Source organism: Cannabis sativa, chromosome 9 (assembly GCF_029168945.1).
Source record: "Cannabis sativa cultivar Pink pepper isolate KNU-18-1 chromosome 9, ASM2916894v1, whole genome shotgun sequence".
Lineage (NCBI taxonomy): Eukaryota > Viridiplantae > Streptophyta > Magnoliopsida > Rosales > Cannabaceae > Cannabis > Cannabis sativa.
Window position 1 is genome coordinate 17,458,525 of NC_083609.1, and position 17,684 is coordinate 17,476,208.

Genomic DNA, 17,684 nt, shown 5'->3' on the forward strand with positions numbered 1-17,684 from the left:
ATTTTTCACTATAGTATTTATGCTTATGATTGCAGAATATAGTTTTTATATGCTATTGTATATCGTAGAAAAAAAATCATTTAATAGTGTATTCGTTTAAGTTTATGGTATATTCATATTGGTCTAAGGTATATCATTTGTATGTGATATGGTATATCGTGAAAGATAGAAAGAAAAAAAAGCTATTAAATATTAATTTAAGTTTTTAGTATTTTTTATATTTTGTACAGTATATCTTATTATGTGCTATGATATATTATTTGCTATGGTATATCATGAAAGAAAGAAAAAAAACTTGTGGAAGTTTATTTAAATTTTTTTTATATATTTATTTGACTATAAAATTGTTGTGGTATATTCATATTACTCTAAGGTATAATATTTGTATGTTATATTATATATCATGAAGCAAAGAAATAAAAATAAAATTAAAAGAATATCTATCAGTAAAAAAATAAAAAAAATGACATAATACTCATATTACTCTAGGGCTCGTTTGGTACGCATGACTGGATTGGATTAGACAGGCTAATTTGTGCAATCCAGTATTTGGGCATGACAGAAGTCTTGATACTAATCCAGCTAATCTCATCTGTCTAGAATTATTTATCCTATCGAGCAGGGTGGGATAAATAATCCCATGCAAGTGAGTTTTTTTTATCATTTTTTTTAATTTTGATTTTATTAATATATTTTAAATTTAATAAAAATTTAAATGAAAGAATTATTACACATTTATTTATAAATTTTTTTTATCAAAATGTTATTCATTTAAATTAGTGAAAATGTATAATTTTAAATTATTATACATAAGTTTTCAAAATTTAAAATATGTAAATTAAACAATATTAGTTACTTAAATTGATTCTAAGAGAAACTATATGACAATACAATTATATATTATTTTTAAATGACTATAAAATTTATATAAATATTTTTTAAAAATTAATATTTATATTAATTAGTAATTAAATTAGTATTTAAAATAAATAATTTTATATTATTCAAGTATTTTTATTTGACTATTTTAATTATTTATTAAATAAAAAAATATGCTAAAATATGTTATTATATGTTTATGATATATACTTAATTATATATGATATATTATTTTATTTAATTTTATAATTTAATTATTTTTTATTTTTAATTTTATTTTTTTTGTTACGAATCATTTATTTTATTTGTTTATTATTATATATTTTAATTTTAATTTAATATTATACATTTTTATTTTAATTTAAGTTTTTTTTTTTGGGAAATTTACAACTCATGACTAAAGTGTAAAGTATTTTACATTTTTATTTGTGCTCGGTATTTTTTTCTTTTGTGAAGTTCATTATTTTCATCATTACCTTTTAACTTTTCAGTAATTACATTTTTACGATTTGGACTTACATCAAAATTTTTGTCTATCTCTCTCTCCCCACTTTTTGTTTTCTTGTTTATTTTCTATGTACATTCTTTCTCTCAATACAATTACTCTCTGCAAGCAGGTCATATCAACTTTTTCTTCTCTTTTTTTATTTTTTTTTTAAATCACTTTATATAGTTAATATATACCAATTTCACATACAGTGTTTACAACCTATAGTTGTAACTAGTTCTAGTTCATCTTCCCCTTTTCCTATTTTTTTTTTCAAAAAGGCTAAGAAAAAAATTCCAAAATTGTTCTTGTTTATGGGTAAAAAATTTCTTTTAACCTTCAAAGCTAACTGTAATTGAAGAAGGAAGCCTTCTTATTTCTGAAAATATATATATATATATTTTTTTTTTGTGAGAAGGTTGAATCTCAAATGGCTAAGCACCATAAAAATCATATAGAAGTGGAGGTCCTATCCTATTTTAGTATTCTATAGTTGATTTTTTTTTTATATTATTATTTTTATTTATATTTTTAAAAATATAAATTTATATACTAAAAATGATTTGGGTCCAACTGATTGTATATGAAATATTACATAAAATTTATTTCCATCCACACGCATTAAAAAATTTATTAAGCTAATTCAATAGTACTCACCTTTCAGCTCCCACCCCCACTTGAAAAAAAAAAATAGAAAAAACACTAGTCACTTAATCTAAGACACAAAGAATCTCCATTATAGTTATTTTAAATTATTTTTTTTTCTAGATTATTTGCGTGTTATTTTAGTTTTTTTTTAGTTGACCCAATGTGTTGATGCTTAATTATTTAAATTCCATATTAAATTCAAGTTATTATTCATTATTTGTACATAAAGATTTAGTTGCTGAACAAAGATCAAATTGAGTGTGTATTTATTTGTCATGGTATAAGTGATTTGTAGTTATTTTTGTTTTATTGAGATAAATTTTATGTTGTTCTTACGTTTCTTTTAGGTTGTCAACAAAATATATTGATATTTAGCTAATTTACATATTAAAGCAGTGTTGTTGTCTAGTTGTTTTTTAATTATACTTGAGTTGTCCAAAAAAGATAAACAAAATGAGTATATATTTAGTTTTTTAGATATATTTTTGAGTAGTTATTTAGTTATTTTGTAGGTGATTTTCAGTTGTTGTGCAATTATTTTGATGTATATTTTAATTTATTTTTTATATTTTTTTGTTGTATCATGGTATTGTATAAGTAATTTGTCGCTGTTTTTGATTTATTGAGATTGATATTTAGTTAATTTACATATTAAAGTAGTGTTGTTGTCTAGTTGTTTCTCAATTGTAATTGAGTTGTCTGAAAGAGAAAATAAATATGAGTATATATTTAGTTTTTCAGACATATTTTGAGAGGTTGTCCAGTTGTTTTGTAGTTAGTTTTCAGTTATTTTGTTGTATATTTTAGTTTATTTTTGATCTTTTTTTGGTTGTGTTTGTATAAGTGATTTGTAGTTATTTTTGTTTTATTAAAATTAATTTTATGTTGTTCTTACGTTTCTTTTAGGTTGTCAAACAATATTAAAAGTAATATCAAATTATACTTTTGTTTGATCAATAAAATATTATTTTATATTGACCAACTAAGAGAAATAAATGTATATATATATGTTTTTTTTTATTTGTATGTTGTTTTTATTTTATTTTTTAAGTTAACGTAAGCGTTGATGCTAAATTAATTTTTATATTAAAATATAATTGTTATCGTGTTGTTTATTCGTTGCTATTAAGTTATTTCAGTATTGTATTTTTTGAAGTTTTTGTCTTATAAATTTATTTTTGTTTGCATAATATGATAAACTTTAATTGATTTATATGTTATGGTTAAGTTGTTTTCTAGTTGTTTTTCTGTTGTTATTTAGTTGTTTTGCGCTGAGAAAAGAAGCCCTACAGTTGAAATTTACTTTGTCCAAATTTGCCACGTGGCAACTACTGCTGCGTTCTGACGCTACAGTTTGTGAGCGTCAGGCAACTTTGAAGGCTTTGTCCCTCACTCGCGTGTGAGTCTCACTCGCGCCACATAGCCACATGTGTGTCACACTTCTCCTTGCGCATTTGGGGGAGTTTTTCTACCGTATTTTTGTAAATAACAAACTTTAAAATTAGTATATTTGAAATTAATAAACAATATAAATGTTTATTTTTATTTTTAGTAGTATAAATGTTTATTTAAAGTAATATTAACCTAAAATAGAAAAAATTCTTTTTTTTTTCTAAAATGAAATAAATAAAATAGTCCAGTCTATTCTTAAACCAAACACAGGATTACTCTCAGCGTAATCCAATTTTGTCCAGTCTAATCCAATCCTTTTCAGTCCAATCCAATCTAATCACGCGTACCAAACGGGCCTCTAAGGTATAGTATGTGTATGTTATATTCATATTACTCTAAAGTATTTTTATAATATATTTTATATAATGAAGGGTATTTTAAATATTAAAAAATAAAAAAGAACATTTTATTATTTTAAAAAAAAGATATTAGCTATCACCAAAGTTAGAAATAAGACTATTTAGTTGCATTTCTAATTAATTATTTGATACCCGGGTAAGCTCATATAAATAAGTGATTTAGTGGTTGATTGGGCGAATGAGCGTAGAGTGGAAAGAAAATCCAAAAATAGCAAAAGTACAAGTGCCCCTTGATACCCGGTTTGTTGCAGATGAGATGAGATCATTCATGAGAATAGAGTAAAGAGATAAAAAGAAAACAGCCCACTTCTTCATATTGATATTGTTAAAGCCTGGAGGCCTACATGTTTCTTTCTGGGTCTCATCTCATCTTCATTTTTATATTATTAGGTAAGATACTATTTTCAGTATCCCAATCTGGGACCCTCTCCCCCCTAACCCTCCTCGTGATATGTTTCTTCCAATCCAAACTATTTTTTCCTCTCTTTTTTCTTTCACCACTTTGTGTCTCACAACTAAATCATATTTTTTTGGCTAAACGCCACAAAATAATAATTTATTTGACTTTAGCCACCTTTTAAATAAAAAGGGTTATTTGCATTAAGAAGAGACTGAAGTACTTTTAATTTTTTTTTCATATAGATTTGACTTTTGTAAGCTAGAAAAGCATGCTAAATAATCTATAAGAGAAGACATTGGGTAAAATCCATTGTGGCATTCAAACATAGGGTAAATGTGAGAATAAGGACAAATAGGATTGTTAGATTGAACTTTCAATACATGGATCATGATACAAGGGTTTGACAAGGATAAAATTCCAAACATTGTACTTTAAACCAGGTGAACCACCGACCTCTCCATCATTCTTACTTTTTAGCCTATTCTGATTAATATTTGAATTTTTTTGAAATTTAAAATGAAGTTACAATTTTTCAGAATTTTTACCGTTAAACTAATAACATTTGATTTTTTTTTTTTTTTTGAAATCTAAATATATTTATATAGAGATTTTTACACCTCATGTCAAAATTGACACCTTTTTTACATTTTTATCCTTACACGGTTTTTTAAACATTTTTAACTTTTACATTTTTCAATTTTACTTTTCAAAAAGTTTAATAATTACAATTTTACCTTTTCCCTTCTTCCTTACACACGTACACGCACGCCACCTCATAAATCCTTTCTTGTTTTTTTTTTTTTTTGAATTTTTCATCTACCTTATTCAGCCACTCTTCAAACAGAGCTTCCCACGATCACCATTATCAAGCCCTAACCAATTTTTTCTTCCCACGATCACCTTCTCCAAGCCCTCACCCACGTTTTCCTCAACCTACATTGTCTTCTCCTCTATTTTTTCTCTATATAAATGGCAACCACTAGAAGTGGTTCGAAATCACCATCTCCGGCGAAGAAAGTTTCTAAAAAATCGAAGAAGGCTCCAGCTGTTACTTCCAAAGTTGAACCTAAAATGGGGTTAAAAAAAATTGCTAAAAATTTAGTGGCTGATGTTCCAGAGACATCGGCCTCTAAGAAAGAGCCACTTCTGTTAAAGTAGATGCTCCTAAGACTAAGAGAGCAAAAATTTCCAAGTCTGCACGCGATGTAAGTTTCTCTTTGTTGTTTTTAAATTTTTCTTTAGTTTTTTTCTGGTTGTTTTATTTCTGGTGTTACATTTGATGATTTAAAGTTTTCCCCATTTTTTGTTCTAGGTTTCCTCAGATTCCGATTTTGAGGATGAAGTGCATGGTGAGGACCAAAAGCCCAAAGTTGAATCAAAGGTAATTTAAATTTGCTTGGTTTCATTTTATTGTGTTAATTTTTACATGAGCTTTTTAGGTCACTGGTTTAGGTGTTTATTAGGATGTTTTTATGTTTTTTTGGTGTTCTTTATGTATTTCTGTCATGTATTGTGGTTGATGTTGTTTTGTTGTTTTTATTCAGTTGTTGTTTGGTTGTTGAAAAAAAACCCAGTTCAATTCGTATTTTGTCACAGTTTTGAATTGCTTTTCCCCATTGGTTGGTTATATGTTTTTTGTGAATTTGTTTTCGGTTGTTTTACACACTATTGGTATTGAAAAGCATTTTACTAATTTCAATTGCAACCAGATCTTTCAGTTTATTCTTTAGTTTTGTATATGTTTATTGTCAGTTTTTTCTCGGTTGTTTGTCACACTACTATTATCGACTACCATTTTCGAAATTTCATAACAACGAGTTTGTACAGTGTTGTTTTTATTTTAGTTGTTTATATTTTTTTGAAAGTTGTTTATCTCTTACATTTATCATACTGTAAGGGTTTAGGAAAACGTTGTTTTTAGGTTTTTTATTGGCTGTAATTTGGTTACTACATTTTCATATATTCATTGTTATTGTATCTAAGATTTGTTGCTTTTGTTTTTCTTTTTTGTTGCAGGTCCATGCTAGGACCTCAGTGAAGGTTGAAGGATTTGACCTACCAAAGAAAAATCCTGCTAAGGTGTCTTTTTTTTTAAAAAAAAATATTATTTTTATTATTTGTTTTCTATTTTTTTTTAGTTTTTTTTGTTTTTGTCCTGATTTATTTTGTTTATATTGCTACAGGAATGGGATTATATATATGACCAGAAGAATCTGTTCATTGCTAAAGCCTTTTCCACTGCTACTTTCCAGGTGATAGAGAACATTAAATCTTGTCTTTCAGATGTACAGCTTGAAATCTTTTCAAAATCTGTTTTGGTCATTTCCTTGACCTTGTCGATTTTAAAGTTCAACCCCAAGTGTTTCATGGGTTGTTGCTCCGAGAGGTTCAGCAACCTAATGATGCTGAGTTGTGGGTTATGATACGCGGTGTTAGGCTTAGGTTTAGCATTGAGGAATTTGCATTGATTCTTTGGGTTAGACTGTGAAGGTGACTGTAGTGTCTTAGATTTTAAGCAAGAGGTTAATAGTCTTTGTGAAAGATATTGGCCAACTTCGTCCTCTATCACTAAGGAATCTGTTAGGGAATGTTTTACCACCAAGAGGTGGGGTGATTCTGATGAGGATGCTGTGAAGTTGGCAGTTTTGTATTTCGTGGAGTGGTTCTTGCTTAGTGGCACTAAGCATAAAAATGTACCCAAGTCTATTTTAGATGTTGTAGATAGTGGGAGGTACAATGAATTTGCTTGGGGCCGGAGTTCTTTTGAATTGACTATTTCCTCATTGAAGGGTAAGCTTGATAGTTGGGTTGAGGGGGTTAGGAAGGCAAAGAGTTCGGGAAAGAGGCCGAGTGTTTTTTACACTTTGATTGGTTGTCCTCATGTTCTTCAAGTTTGGTTCTACGAGTGTTGTAAGTACATGAAAGGTAAGTACTGCCAAAAGGAAAGCTCTCGTATTCCAAGGATCACTCAGTGGACATGCAATAGTCAACCTACTTTCAAAGTTTTGAAGACTACTATCTTTGATGTTTCCAAAGATAAGGTATATCTGTTTGTTGTAATTTGGTTTTTCAGTAGTTGTTTTTGTGTTGTTTTTTATTATTATTAATCTTCATAATTGAAATTTTAATTTTGGTGTTTTTTGATCAGCTGCAACTTTCAAATATGAGGCCCACGGCTGGTGAGTTCAAAGCTTTGAAACTGAGCAGTTTCAAGTTCGACACCGACTTCAACTCTTACAAGAGTCTTCCTGTCCCCGAAGAGCCAACTGTTGCTCAGAGTGACATTTCTGTCAAGCTTCGAGGCCTTTTCCGAGAAATTTCATGGGTTGGAGGTCAAGATCGATTCGTTGCATACTTCCCAACGAAGATTTCATCTGATTTGGTTGAGTTGAAAGAGTTTGTGTACGCACGCTTTGTTTCTTTTGGTGCTCAGATGGCTTCAATGCAGACACAGTTTTCTACTGTTTTTGCCGATTCCTATGCCAAGGTATTTTAGTTTTTCAATAGTTGTTTTTCGGTTTTTTTTTAAGTTGTTTTATACTAATTTAATATGTAATTTCAATATAGGAAAAAGGCAGTGACTCTTCCAATGATGATGATGGAGGTGGTGATGAAGCAGATTTTGATTTAAATGAATCTGAAGAAACTGATGAAAATGAAGAAGAGAATGTTATGGGTGATGACGAAGGGGAGGGTAGTGAAGGTGAAGAGAAGGATGATCAAGCCGATGAAGATTCTGACTCAAAAGAAAAAAATGATAATGGCAGTGATGATGATGCCACTGATAGTGAGGAGAAGGTAGATAAGTAGACAATGTAACTAGGTTTTAGTTACTTTGTGTGGTTTATTTTGTTGTAAGTCCGTTTTAGGTAGTGCTCTTGTAATTCTATGTTATTGTTATGTCTCTTTGTTATGTTTTATTTTTCGAAATTTGCAACTATTTTCAGACTATTTATTTGTATTTATTATGTTATTTATATGGCTGTGTTTGTAGATTTTGTTGTTCGGAATTTATTGTTGGTCTTATTATTTTACTTGTTGTTTTTATTTTGTTATGTAGTTTTTTTTTAGTTGTTGAAGTATTTCACAAAAAATAACTTCACTTTTTTCCATTTTCTTTTTCCTTTATTTTCTGTATCAAGAATTTCGTTGATTTCAATGACGGCCCTACTCAAATAGATGTTGAGGCTACTTGTTCGGTCAGGGTAAAAGCGAGTTGAGCTTATGGTAATGTTGCTTTTGTGTTGTTTTTTGGTTGTGTAAAGGTTGTTATTTTTTAACCATGCTCTAATTCCTTTTTAATACCATATATAAACGAGATGTCTTCGGATGGAATTGGTGGTGATCCTTGTAAACGGATTTCGGTTTCGAAAATGTTGAGGTTACGGATCGTCGTCTTGTTTGTTTTGAGGTATATTTTTTTTTTGGTTGTTTTTTAGTTTCTTCATACTTTTTGTGTTTAACACTCGTCTATTTTCTTTCATTTTTGTGGAAAAAATATATTAGATGGGTGCAACAGTCTCAATGTTGATTCTAACATTGAACTTGAAGATGACCCAATTCCCGTTGAAGAAACTCCTCTTGTTGACAAGAGGAAATCTAAGAAACCCATAGCGCTGACGTCTCCGTTTATGGAGTATGACTCTTCCATTTCTAGTTCTAAAGATGGTTCTGGTTATGGAGTTGTTAAGTATGTGGCTGGGTTGTGTCCTCTCGATGATAAGATTGGTGAAGATGTAGAACATAAAGACGAGATTGATTTTGACTTGTGGCTTGGTGAAGGACGCCGATCGAAGAAAGATCCGTAAGTGTTTATTTTCAGCACTTTTGTTGTGTTTTTGTATTTTTTGTTTTTTACTTTACTATTTATGTTTCACTTTTTTTTTAAAAATGTTAGGCATGATAAGGAGAAGGTTTACTTGAAGGGTAAGGATAAGATTGTTCCCCCTTTTCGTTTTGGCGTGGAAGATGTTGCAACCAAGATGTGGTTCCACAAGCTTGCATATCCTGGCCAATGTTTGACTAATTCTGTAAGTTAATTTATTTTTTCTTTTGATTTTTTTCAAAAATTTCAGTCTATAGTTTTATTCATGTTGTTTGTTGGTTGTTTTTTAGTTGTTGAAATATAATTCATTTTCTGATTTTCCAACATTTATCATTTTTTATTGTTTCAACATTCGGACATCATTTTTTACTATCTACGTAAAAAAGGAAAGTATGCAAAGGAGCCAAAGGTTAAGTTCACAACCACCGATTGCTTATTCTTCAAAACCATTCATGCTTTGTATGAAAAATTTATTGCACAGAAAAAAAATCTTTCTTTGATAAGCACTTGACATGCCATTGCTGATTATATAAGAGGTAGAAAAATGTTATGTGGTTCCCCTTGGCATTTGTGCGATCATGTTTTCTTTATCATCCATATGGAGACTGAATCACATTGGATTCTTGGTCGATTGAATATTGAGGAAAGGCGTGTGTACATGTACAACTCCTTGTCGACTGCTATGAAAGATAGTGCTGCTATCAAAGCTTGTCAGCCATTTGCGGTGTTGTTGCCCCACTTTTTTGCTTTGTTTGATGAGTTCAAAAAGGAAAACAAACCGGTTTGTTTAGACCCTTTCGAAGTTGTTAAGGTTGATGGTTTGCCTCAACAAACCTCGAAGTAAGTTGTTTTTATTTTTTATTTTCAAATGTTTTTAAAATTTGTAATGTTATTTTCCTTTTCTAAGTTTTTCTGCTGTTGTTTTTTGGTTGTTTTGCAGTGACTGTGGTTGTTTCGTTGCATCGTTCGCCGAATACTTTATTGATATGAAACCGATTCCTCCCATATTTGATGTTGAGAAACACCGTGATAGGCTTGCTGTGTTGTTCTATAAGTATGCTCGCATGAAAGAAGTGGAATTTATTGATAGTGAAGATGAGGCTCCTCCAAAGGGTCCAAAGAAGAATTTGTCTTAGTTATCTATTGGTTGTTGTTGGAAATACTACTTTTTTTTTATGTAGCTTTTGTTTTTTCTATTACCAGATTATGTTCATAATCATAGACAAGTTGTTGTTTCTATCATGTTTTTTTCTTAATTGGAATTGGTTTTTAATTTGTTCATATTTTTGAATTTTTAATCTTTATATTTACTCTTACTCATGACAGCATACTATTAACAACCTTATTACAACCATCTGATAAACAACTAAATTGCATTTGTAATCACTTTATGTAGTTTATTTTTCCTTCTTATTAATTTCAACCTTCTTCCACTCATTTAATTAGTTATCTATAATATTTGATGTTCTTTTGTATATTAATGACAATAATACCAATTCCCTATTATCAATATCTCTCTACATAAAAAATCACAATAAAAAAATGTATGTAACAACCAATCGTAATATGCAGTATGTGTTTTCTAAATGTTTTAATATAGTTGTTTTTTGGTTGATGTGTAGTTGTTTCCACTTCTATCTTTGTAATTCTTCTCTCGTTGCGGTCTTTTTGTTATGTCCCTTTTGTCCACACTTGCCACACTTGTTTTGTTTCTTTGTTTCCCAATCTGTCGCCATTCTTCTTTTCCTCGGCCTTCCAGACTTGATTCTCTCCTTTGGAGGCAACACTATGATTTCTTCAAAAAAATCTGGAAGTTCCCATTCTCTTACGTTTCCAACCTGGGTATCTTTTGTTTCTTCATATGTTTGCAGCCATGCTTTTGATGTGTAGTATTGTGCACAGTAGTTGTATGTGTTTATGTTCAAGTCCTTCATGACGGCATCGCATGGTTACATGGCATTTCATCTTTTTGAAATCTATTGCATGTGCACGTCTTCTCCTTCAAGTTTACTATTCTTGTTCTGTCTTCATCTATCACCTCAAACAGGTTCTGGTTTGCTGGTTTCACCTGCAAGTTTTAAACCAACTTTAAAACAACCAAAAAACTATGCAAACACAACTGTTTTAATTTTACTTTATGCGAACGATAATCTGAACTTACTGTTAGTCGCAATGACTGTACATAGTTCCCTATGAGTTTTTTCTCAGATGATGGTGTCAGCCTTGTTGTGCATTTTTGTGCCTCCTTTCTATTATTGTATGTCCACTCTTGCATTTGTGCCCTCAAGCACTCCATTAATGTTGTCACTGGTGTTTCCCTTGCTGCTAAATTTGCTGAGTTCAGTGCCTCAGCTATGTTTGATGTCATGGTAGAGTACCTACAATTTGGACAGTTTCTGTCATAGTTCTACTTTTGGAAAAAAAACTCAAACGCAACGCAAAAACAACGCAAATACAACGCTATAAATAGGTGAACATATCATTAATTTTATCCTCCTTATTAGTTTTCACCTGTTGTTTTCTGAATGATACCTTGACCATTTTTCATGGCCAATTTTCTCCAGGTACGGTCTTATGCGCTTATCCAAGTTGTCTAGCTCCCTCATATGGAATTCAAACTCCATTTCTGTGTAAGCTTTTGCAGCTGCAAAGAATGGCACTCTGAAATGCTTTGCATTTTTCTTGAATTTTGTTTTGAGGTTCGACAAGAGGTGGAAGATGCAGTAGCCATGTGTTATTTCAGGGAACACTTTCCTAGTTGCTTTGATGATGCTTTCATGTCTGTTTGATATTAGGCATTGACATTCTCGAACCCCGAATGCTTCTCTTATTTTTTTTAAGAACCACTCCCACGATTTATCGTTCTCAGAATCAACTATGCAGTATGCTAGTGGAAAAATTTTAGATTCTGCATCTTGTGTGTTGGCAGTGAGCAACGTGCCTCCATACGCGGCCTTTAGGAATGTACCGTCTACCACGATGATTGGTTTGCAGTTTGGCCAACCTTTTATAGCAGCATTCAATGCAACAAATGCATATTTGAAACTGTCATCATCATCTTTCTCTATGTCTATTAATGTTCCTGAATTTTAATCAAACAGGATTGTTTCAAACAACATGTACTCAACGAAATAACAACTCAAAAACAACTGTTTTTCCACAAATATTATCAAAGTAAAATTTTTAAATTTTTTTTTACCTGGATTTGTTTTCTGTAGCATGTACAGGTATCTAGGCAAGAGATTGTACGACTCTTTAGCATTTCCATGTAGCTGGGTTTGTGCTCGCTCTTTACTACGCCATGCTTTCATGTAATTCATCTTTATTCCGTATTTGTCTTTCATTTCTGTCTTTATGTCTGCAGGGCTGCACTTTGTTTTCAGGTTCAAGAATTTTGGTTTTACAAAGTCTGCTATCAACTTTGATGTAGCTTGTCGTTGATCTCCAAATCTTATTGTAACTGCACATGTGTGTTCTTCTTCGTAGCTCCTTATTATGAATGTTTCTGTGTTTCCATTTTTTGTAGCCTTTAAACTCCATTTGCAGTTTGTGTCCAAACACACTATGTTGTATTCTTTTGTGCAAGATTTCACTACTTTGTATTGAAATGTCTTCTTGATTGCAAAGTAGCATAGTGTACTTATCAATGTTTCTTTGTCCTTGTAAATTTGCCCCTTCTCTATTGTTTCATGTCGTTTGTCATTGATGATCATCATTTCTGTGTTGTCCACTTCCTCTTCTTCTTCCTGGTTGTTTTCTAGTTGCTGTACCATTTCTGCAGCCACAAGCTTTGCATAGTCGGTGAAGTCAAAATCTTCATCTACTGCTGTAGTTTTTTCTCTGTTGTTGTCTGGTTGTTGTATGGTTGATTCTGATGACACTGTTACTGTTTCTAGGAAAAATGCATCAACTTCACCAGATCCCATCGTCTGCGCAGATAGTTGTTGCTTGGAAGTTGTTGCCGTGTTGTTTCCAGGTTGCTGCAAGTCTTCCTGTGCTGCGTTGTTCTCATACGATTCCATGATCATATTGTTCCACACCATTGTTTGGTTAGGTGGTGCCGTGTTACTGGTTTTGTTCACACACAATGGGTACCTTGTGAAATCAACCTCCTTCGTTAATAGCTTTATGTAGAACAACAGACTTTTGTCATCCTTGATTTGTAGTGGTTGGCCTCCTTCCTTCAGTTGATATTTCAGTTGTAGTTGTGTTGATTCATGGTTGCATTGGAGTTCTTCCATCATTATTCTCATTAGTTCCTCAAAAGTGCACTTGGTCGAAATTAATTCTCCACTTGATTCATAATCAACATAGTTTCTGTTGTCATCCCAATGCCCATTGCTCTGCACCAATATTTGTAATGGTTCCGTTTCCTGAAATAATGTAAATTATTTACTTGGTTCAGTTTTTGTAGTTGCAAACAACTATTTTAATCTGTCAAAACAACCAATAAACAACTATTTCCAACAATAACTTATGCATCTAACACTTTCATCTGACCGACTATTTATATAGGTTAAATCAACTATCAAACAACTATTTCAAAACTGATCACCAATTAATAACAGTAGATTCATATTTTCCAGTTTCTAGATCCCAAACAACTATTATTCCACTGTAAAACAACTTGTAAACAACAGTTTCAGAATAAAACACTGTAGCAACTATTTATATGCCTTAATGTTTATTTTCATGCAAACCGTTGTTGTTTTTTTCTCAGATTCATCAATATTTCATTATTTTTTCAATTTAATCCGGTTTTCATCAATTAATATCAAATTTCTATTCATCTACACTAAAATTTTTTTTGCACGTTCATGAAAAAATTTGTTTACCTTCAATTCTCCTTCTGATTCAATCATGGGTGAGTTTCTTTGATTTCCAGCTCTCCTTCTACTCGGTTCTTCTCCTCTGATCGCGATTTCTTTGTTCAATGATTGTTGTTTTTGAGTTTTTTTGTACATCAATGGAGGTTTCCTGGTTTTTTTTTTTCCCTTTTCGTTTTTGATTTTGGATTTTCGGGATTCAGCTGGTTTCCTAGGAGTTCTACATTTTTTTAGATTTTGATTTTGCTGGATTTGGAAGAAAAATGGTTGAGATTGGGTTGTTGGGGTTGGATCGCTGGGTCACGAAGAAGCTGCGGCTGTTTGGAAGAAAAATGGTTGAGAATGGTGGTTTCCGTTTGAGATTTTTACACCTCATGTCAAAATTGACACCTTTTTTACATTTTTATCCTTACCCGGTTTTTTAAACATTTTTAACTTTTACATTTTTCAATTTTACTTTTCAAAAAGTTTAATAATTACAATTTTACCTTTTCCCTTCTTCCTTACACACGTACACGCACGCCACCTCATAAATCCTTTCTGTTTTTTTTTTTTTTTTGAATTTTTCATCTACCTTATTCAGCCACTCTTCAAACAGAGCTTCCCACGATCACCATTATCAAGCCCTAACCAATTTTTTCTTCCCACGATCACCTTCTCCAAGCCCTCACCCACGTTTTCCTCAACCTACATTGTCTTCCTCCTCTATTTTTTCTCTATATAAATGGCAACCACTAGAAGTGGTTCGAAATCACCATCTCCGGCGAAGAAAGTTTCTAAAAAATCGAAGAAGGCTCCAGCTGTTACTTCCCAAGTCGAACCTAAAATGGGGTTAAAAAAAATTGCTAAAAATTTAGTGGCTGATGTTCCAGAGACATCGGCCTCTAAGAAAAGAGCCCTTCCTGTTAAAGTAGATGCTCCTAAGACTAAGAGAGCAAAAATTTCCAAGTCTGCACGCGATGTAAGTTTCTCTTTGTTGTTTTTAAATTTTTCTTTAGTTTTTTTCTGGTTGTTTTATTTCTGGTGTTACATTTGATGATTTAAAGTTTTCCCCATTTTTTGTTCTAGGTTTCCTCAGATTCCGATTTTGATTCATAATCAACATAGTTTCTGTTGTCATCCCAATGCCCATTGCTCTGCACCAATATTTGTAATGGTTCCGTTTCCTGAAATAATGTAAATTATTTACTTGGTTCAGTTTTTGTAGTTGCAAACAACTATTTTAATCTGTCAAAACAACCAATAAACAACTATTTCCAACAATAACTTATGCATCTAACACTTTCATCTGACCGACTATTTATATAGGTTAAATCAACTATCAAACAACTATTTCAAAACTGATCACCAATTAATAACAGTAGATTCATATTTTCCAGTTTCTAGATCCTAAACAACTATTATTCCACTGTAAAACAACTTGTAAACAACAGTTTCAGAATAAAACACTGTAGCAACTATTTATATGCCTTAATGTTTATTTTCATGCAAACCGTTGTTGTTTTTTTCTCAGATTCATCAATATTTCATTATTTTTTCAATTTAATCCGGTTTTCATCAATTAATATCAAATTTCTATTCATCTACACTAAAATTTTTTTTGCACGTTCATGAAAAAATTTGTTTACCTTCAATTCTCCTTCTGATTCAATCATGGGTGAGTTTCTTTGATTTCCAGCTCTCCTTCTACTCGGTTCTTCTCCTCTGATCGCGATTTCTTTGTTCAATGATTGTTGTTTTTGAGTTTTTTTTGTACATCAATGGAGGTTTCCTGGTTTTTTTTTTTCCCTTTTCGTTTTTGATTTTGGATTTTCGGGATTCAGCTGGTTTCCTAGGAGTTCTACATTTTTTTAGATTTTGATTTTGCTGGATTTGGAAGAAAAATGGTTGAGATTGGGTTGTTGGGGTTGGATCGCTGGGTCACGAAGAAGCTGCGGCTGTTTGGAAGAAAAATGGTTGAGAATGGTGGTTTCCGTTTGAGATTTTTACACCTCATGTCAAAATTGACACCTTTTTTACATTTTTATCCTTACCCGGTTTTTTAAACATTTTTAACTTTTACATTTTTCAATTTTACTTTTCAAAAAGTTTAATAATTACAATTTTACCTTTTCCCTTCTTCCTTACACACGTACACGCACGCCACCTCATAAATCCTTTCTTTTTTTTTTTTTTTGAATTTTTCATCTACCTTATTCAGCCACTCTTCAAACAGAGCTTCCCACGATCACCATTATCAAGCCCTAACCAATTTTTTCTTCCCACGATCACCTTCTCCAAGCCCTCACCCACGTTTTCCTCAACCTACATTGTCTTCCTCCTCTATTTTTTCTCTATATAAATGGCAACCACTAGAAGTGGTTCGAAATCACCATCTCCGGCGAAGAAAGTTTCTAAAAAATCGAAGAAGGCTCCAGCTGTTACTTCCCAAGTCGAACCTAAAATGGGGTTAAAAAAAATTGCTAAAAATTTAGTGGCTGATGTTCCAGAGACATCGGCCTCTAAGAAAAGAGCCCTTCCTGTTAAAGTAGATGCTCCTAAGACTAAGAGAGCAAAAATTTCCAAGTCTGCACGCGATGTAAGTTTCTCTTTGTTGTTTTTAAATTTTTCTTTAGTTTTTTTCTGGTTGTTTTATTTCTGGTGTTACATTTGATGATTTAAAGTTTTCCCCATTTTTTGTTCTAGGTTTCCTCAGATTCCGATTTTGAGGATGAAGTGCATGGTGAGGACCAAAAGCCCAAAGTTAAATCAAAGGTAATTTAAATTTGCTTGGTTTCATTTTATTGTGTTAATTTTTACATGAGCTTTTTAGGTCACTGGTTTAGGTGTTTATTAGGATGTTTTTATGTTTTTTTTGTGTTCTTTATGTATTTCTGTCATGTATTGTGGTTGATGTTGTTTTGTTGTTTTTATTCAGTTGTTGTTTGGTTGTTGAAAAAAAACCCAGTTCAATTCGTATTTTGTCACAGTTTTGAGTTGCTTTTCCCCATTGGTTGGTTATATGTTTTTTGTGAATTTGTTTTCGGTTGTTTTACACACTATTGGTATTGAAAAGCATTTTACTAATTTCAATTGCAACCAGATCTTTCAGTTTATTCTTTAGTTTTGTATATGTTTATTGTCAGTTTTTTCTCGGTTGTTTGTCACACTACTATTTTCGACTACCATTTTCGAAATTTCATAACAACGAGTTTGTACAGTGTTGTTTTATTTTAGTTGTTTATGTTTTTTTGAAAGTTGTTTATCTCTTACATTTATCATACTGTAAGGGTTTAGGAAAACGTTGTTTTTAGGTTTTTTATTGGCTGTAATTTGGTTACTACATTTTCATATATTCATTGTTATTGTATCTAAGATTTGTTGCTTTTGTTTTTCTTTTTTGTTGCAGGTCCATGCTAGGACCTCAGTGAAGGTTGAAGGATTTGACCTACCAAAGAAAAATCCTGCTAAGGTGTCTTTTTTTTAAAAAAAAAATATTATTTTTATTATTTGTTTTCTATTTTTTTTTTAGTTTTTTTTGTTTTTGTCCTGATTTATTTTGTTTATATTGCTACAGGAATGGGATTATATATATGACCAGAAGAATCTGTTCATTGCTAAAGCCTTTTCCACTGCTACTTTCCAGTGATAGAGAACATTAAATCTTGTCTTTCGTATGTACTGACTTGAAATCTTTTCAAAAACCCGTTTTGGTCATTTCGACCTTCCCGATTTTAAAGTTCAACCCAAGTGTTTCATGGGTTGTTGCTCCGAGAGGTTCAGCAACCTAATGATGCTGAGTTGTGGGTTATGATACGCGGTGTTAGGC

At 31.4% G+C, this 17,684-nt stretch overlaps 5 protein-coding genes across 5 annotated transcripts; 4 read left to right on the forward strand and 1 right to left on the reverse strand.

Moving 5' to 3' along the window:
• Positions 1-7,643: 7,643 nt before the first annotated feature.
• LOC133030854 (uncharacterized) lies at positions 7,644-8,127 on the forward strand. The gene is made up of 2 exons (XM_061103786.1): positions 7,644-7,712; positions 7,793-8,127. Exons 1-2 carry the CDS (start codon positions 7,659-7,661, stop codon positions 8,033-8,035), a joined length of 297 nt encoding a protein of 98 aa, XP_060959769.1. The 5' UTR covers positions 7,644-7,658; the 3' UTR covers positions 8,036-8,127.
• Positions 8,128-8,544: 417 nt separating this feature from the next.
• LOC133031272 (uncharacterized) lies at positions 8,545-9,278 on the forward strand. Its single transcript, XM_061104740.1, has 3 exons — positions 8,545-8,636; positions 8,745-9,029; positions 9,123-9,278. Exons 1-3 carry the CDS (start codon positions 8,545-8,547, stop codon positions 9,262-9,264), a joined length of 519 nt encoding a protein of 172 aa, XP_060960723.1. The 3' UTR covers positions 9,265-9,278.
• A 289-nt stretch (positions 9,279-9,567) lies between these two features.
• LOC133030898 (uncharacterized) lies at positions 9,568-10,331 on the forward strand. The gene is made up of 2 exons (XM_061103885.1): positions 9,568-9,890; positions 9,991-10,331. The coding sequence occupies exons 1-2, from the start codon at positions 9,595-9,597 to the stop codon at positions 10,184-10,186; spliced, it is 492 nt and encodes a 163-aa protein (XP_060959868.1). The 5' UTR covers positions 9,568-9,594; the 3' UTR covers positions 10,187-10,331.
• Positions 10,332-10,961: 630 nt separating this feature from the next.
• On the reverse strand, positions 10,962-14,226 carry LOC115713126 (uncharacterized). The gene is made up of 5 exons (XM_061103769.1): positions 13,886-14,226; positions 12,250-13,423; positions 11,562-12,132; positions 11,212-11,428; positions 10,962-11,118 (listed from the first exon to the last, which is right to left on the reverse strand). Exons 1-5 carry the CDS (start codon positions 14,012-14,014, stop codon positions 10,981-10,983), a joined length of 2,229 nt encoding a protein of 742 aa, XP_060959752.1. The 5' UTR covers positions 14,015-14,226; the 3' UTR covers positions 10,962-10,980.
• A 746-nt stretch (positions 14,227-14,972) lies between these two features.
• LOC115697233 (uncharacterized) lies at positions 14,973-17,504 on the forward strand. Its single transcript, XM_061104741.1, has 4 exons — positions 14,973-16,454; positions 16,562-16,630; positions 17,265-17,327; positions 17,433-17,504. Exons 1-4 carry the CDS (start codon positions 16,218-16,220, stop codon positions 17,502-17,504), a joined length of 441 nt encoding a protein of 146 aa, XP_060960724.1. The 5' UTR covers positions 14,973-16,217.
• The last annotated feature ends 180 nt before the right edge of the window (positions 17,505-17,684 follow it).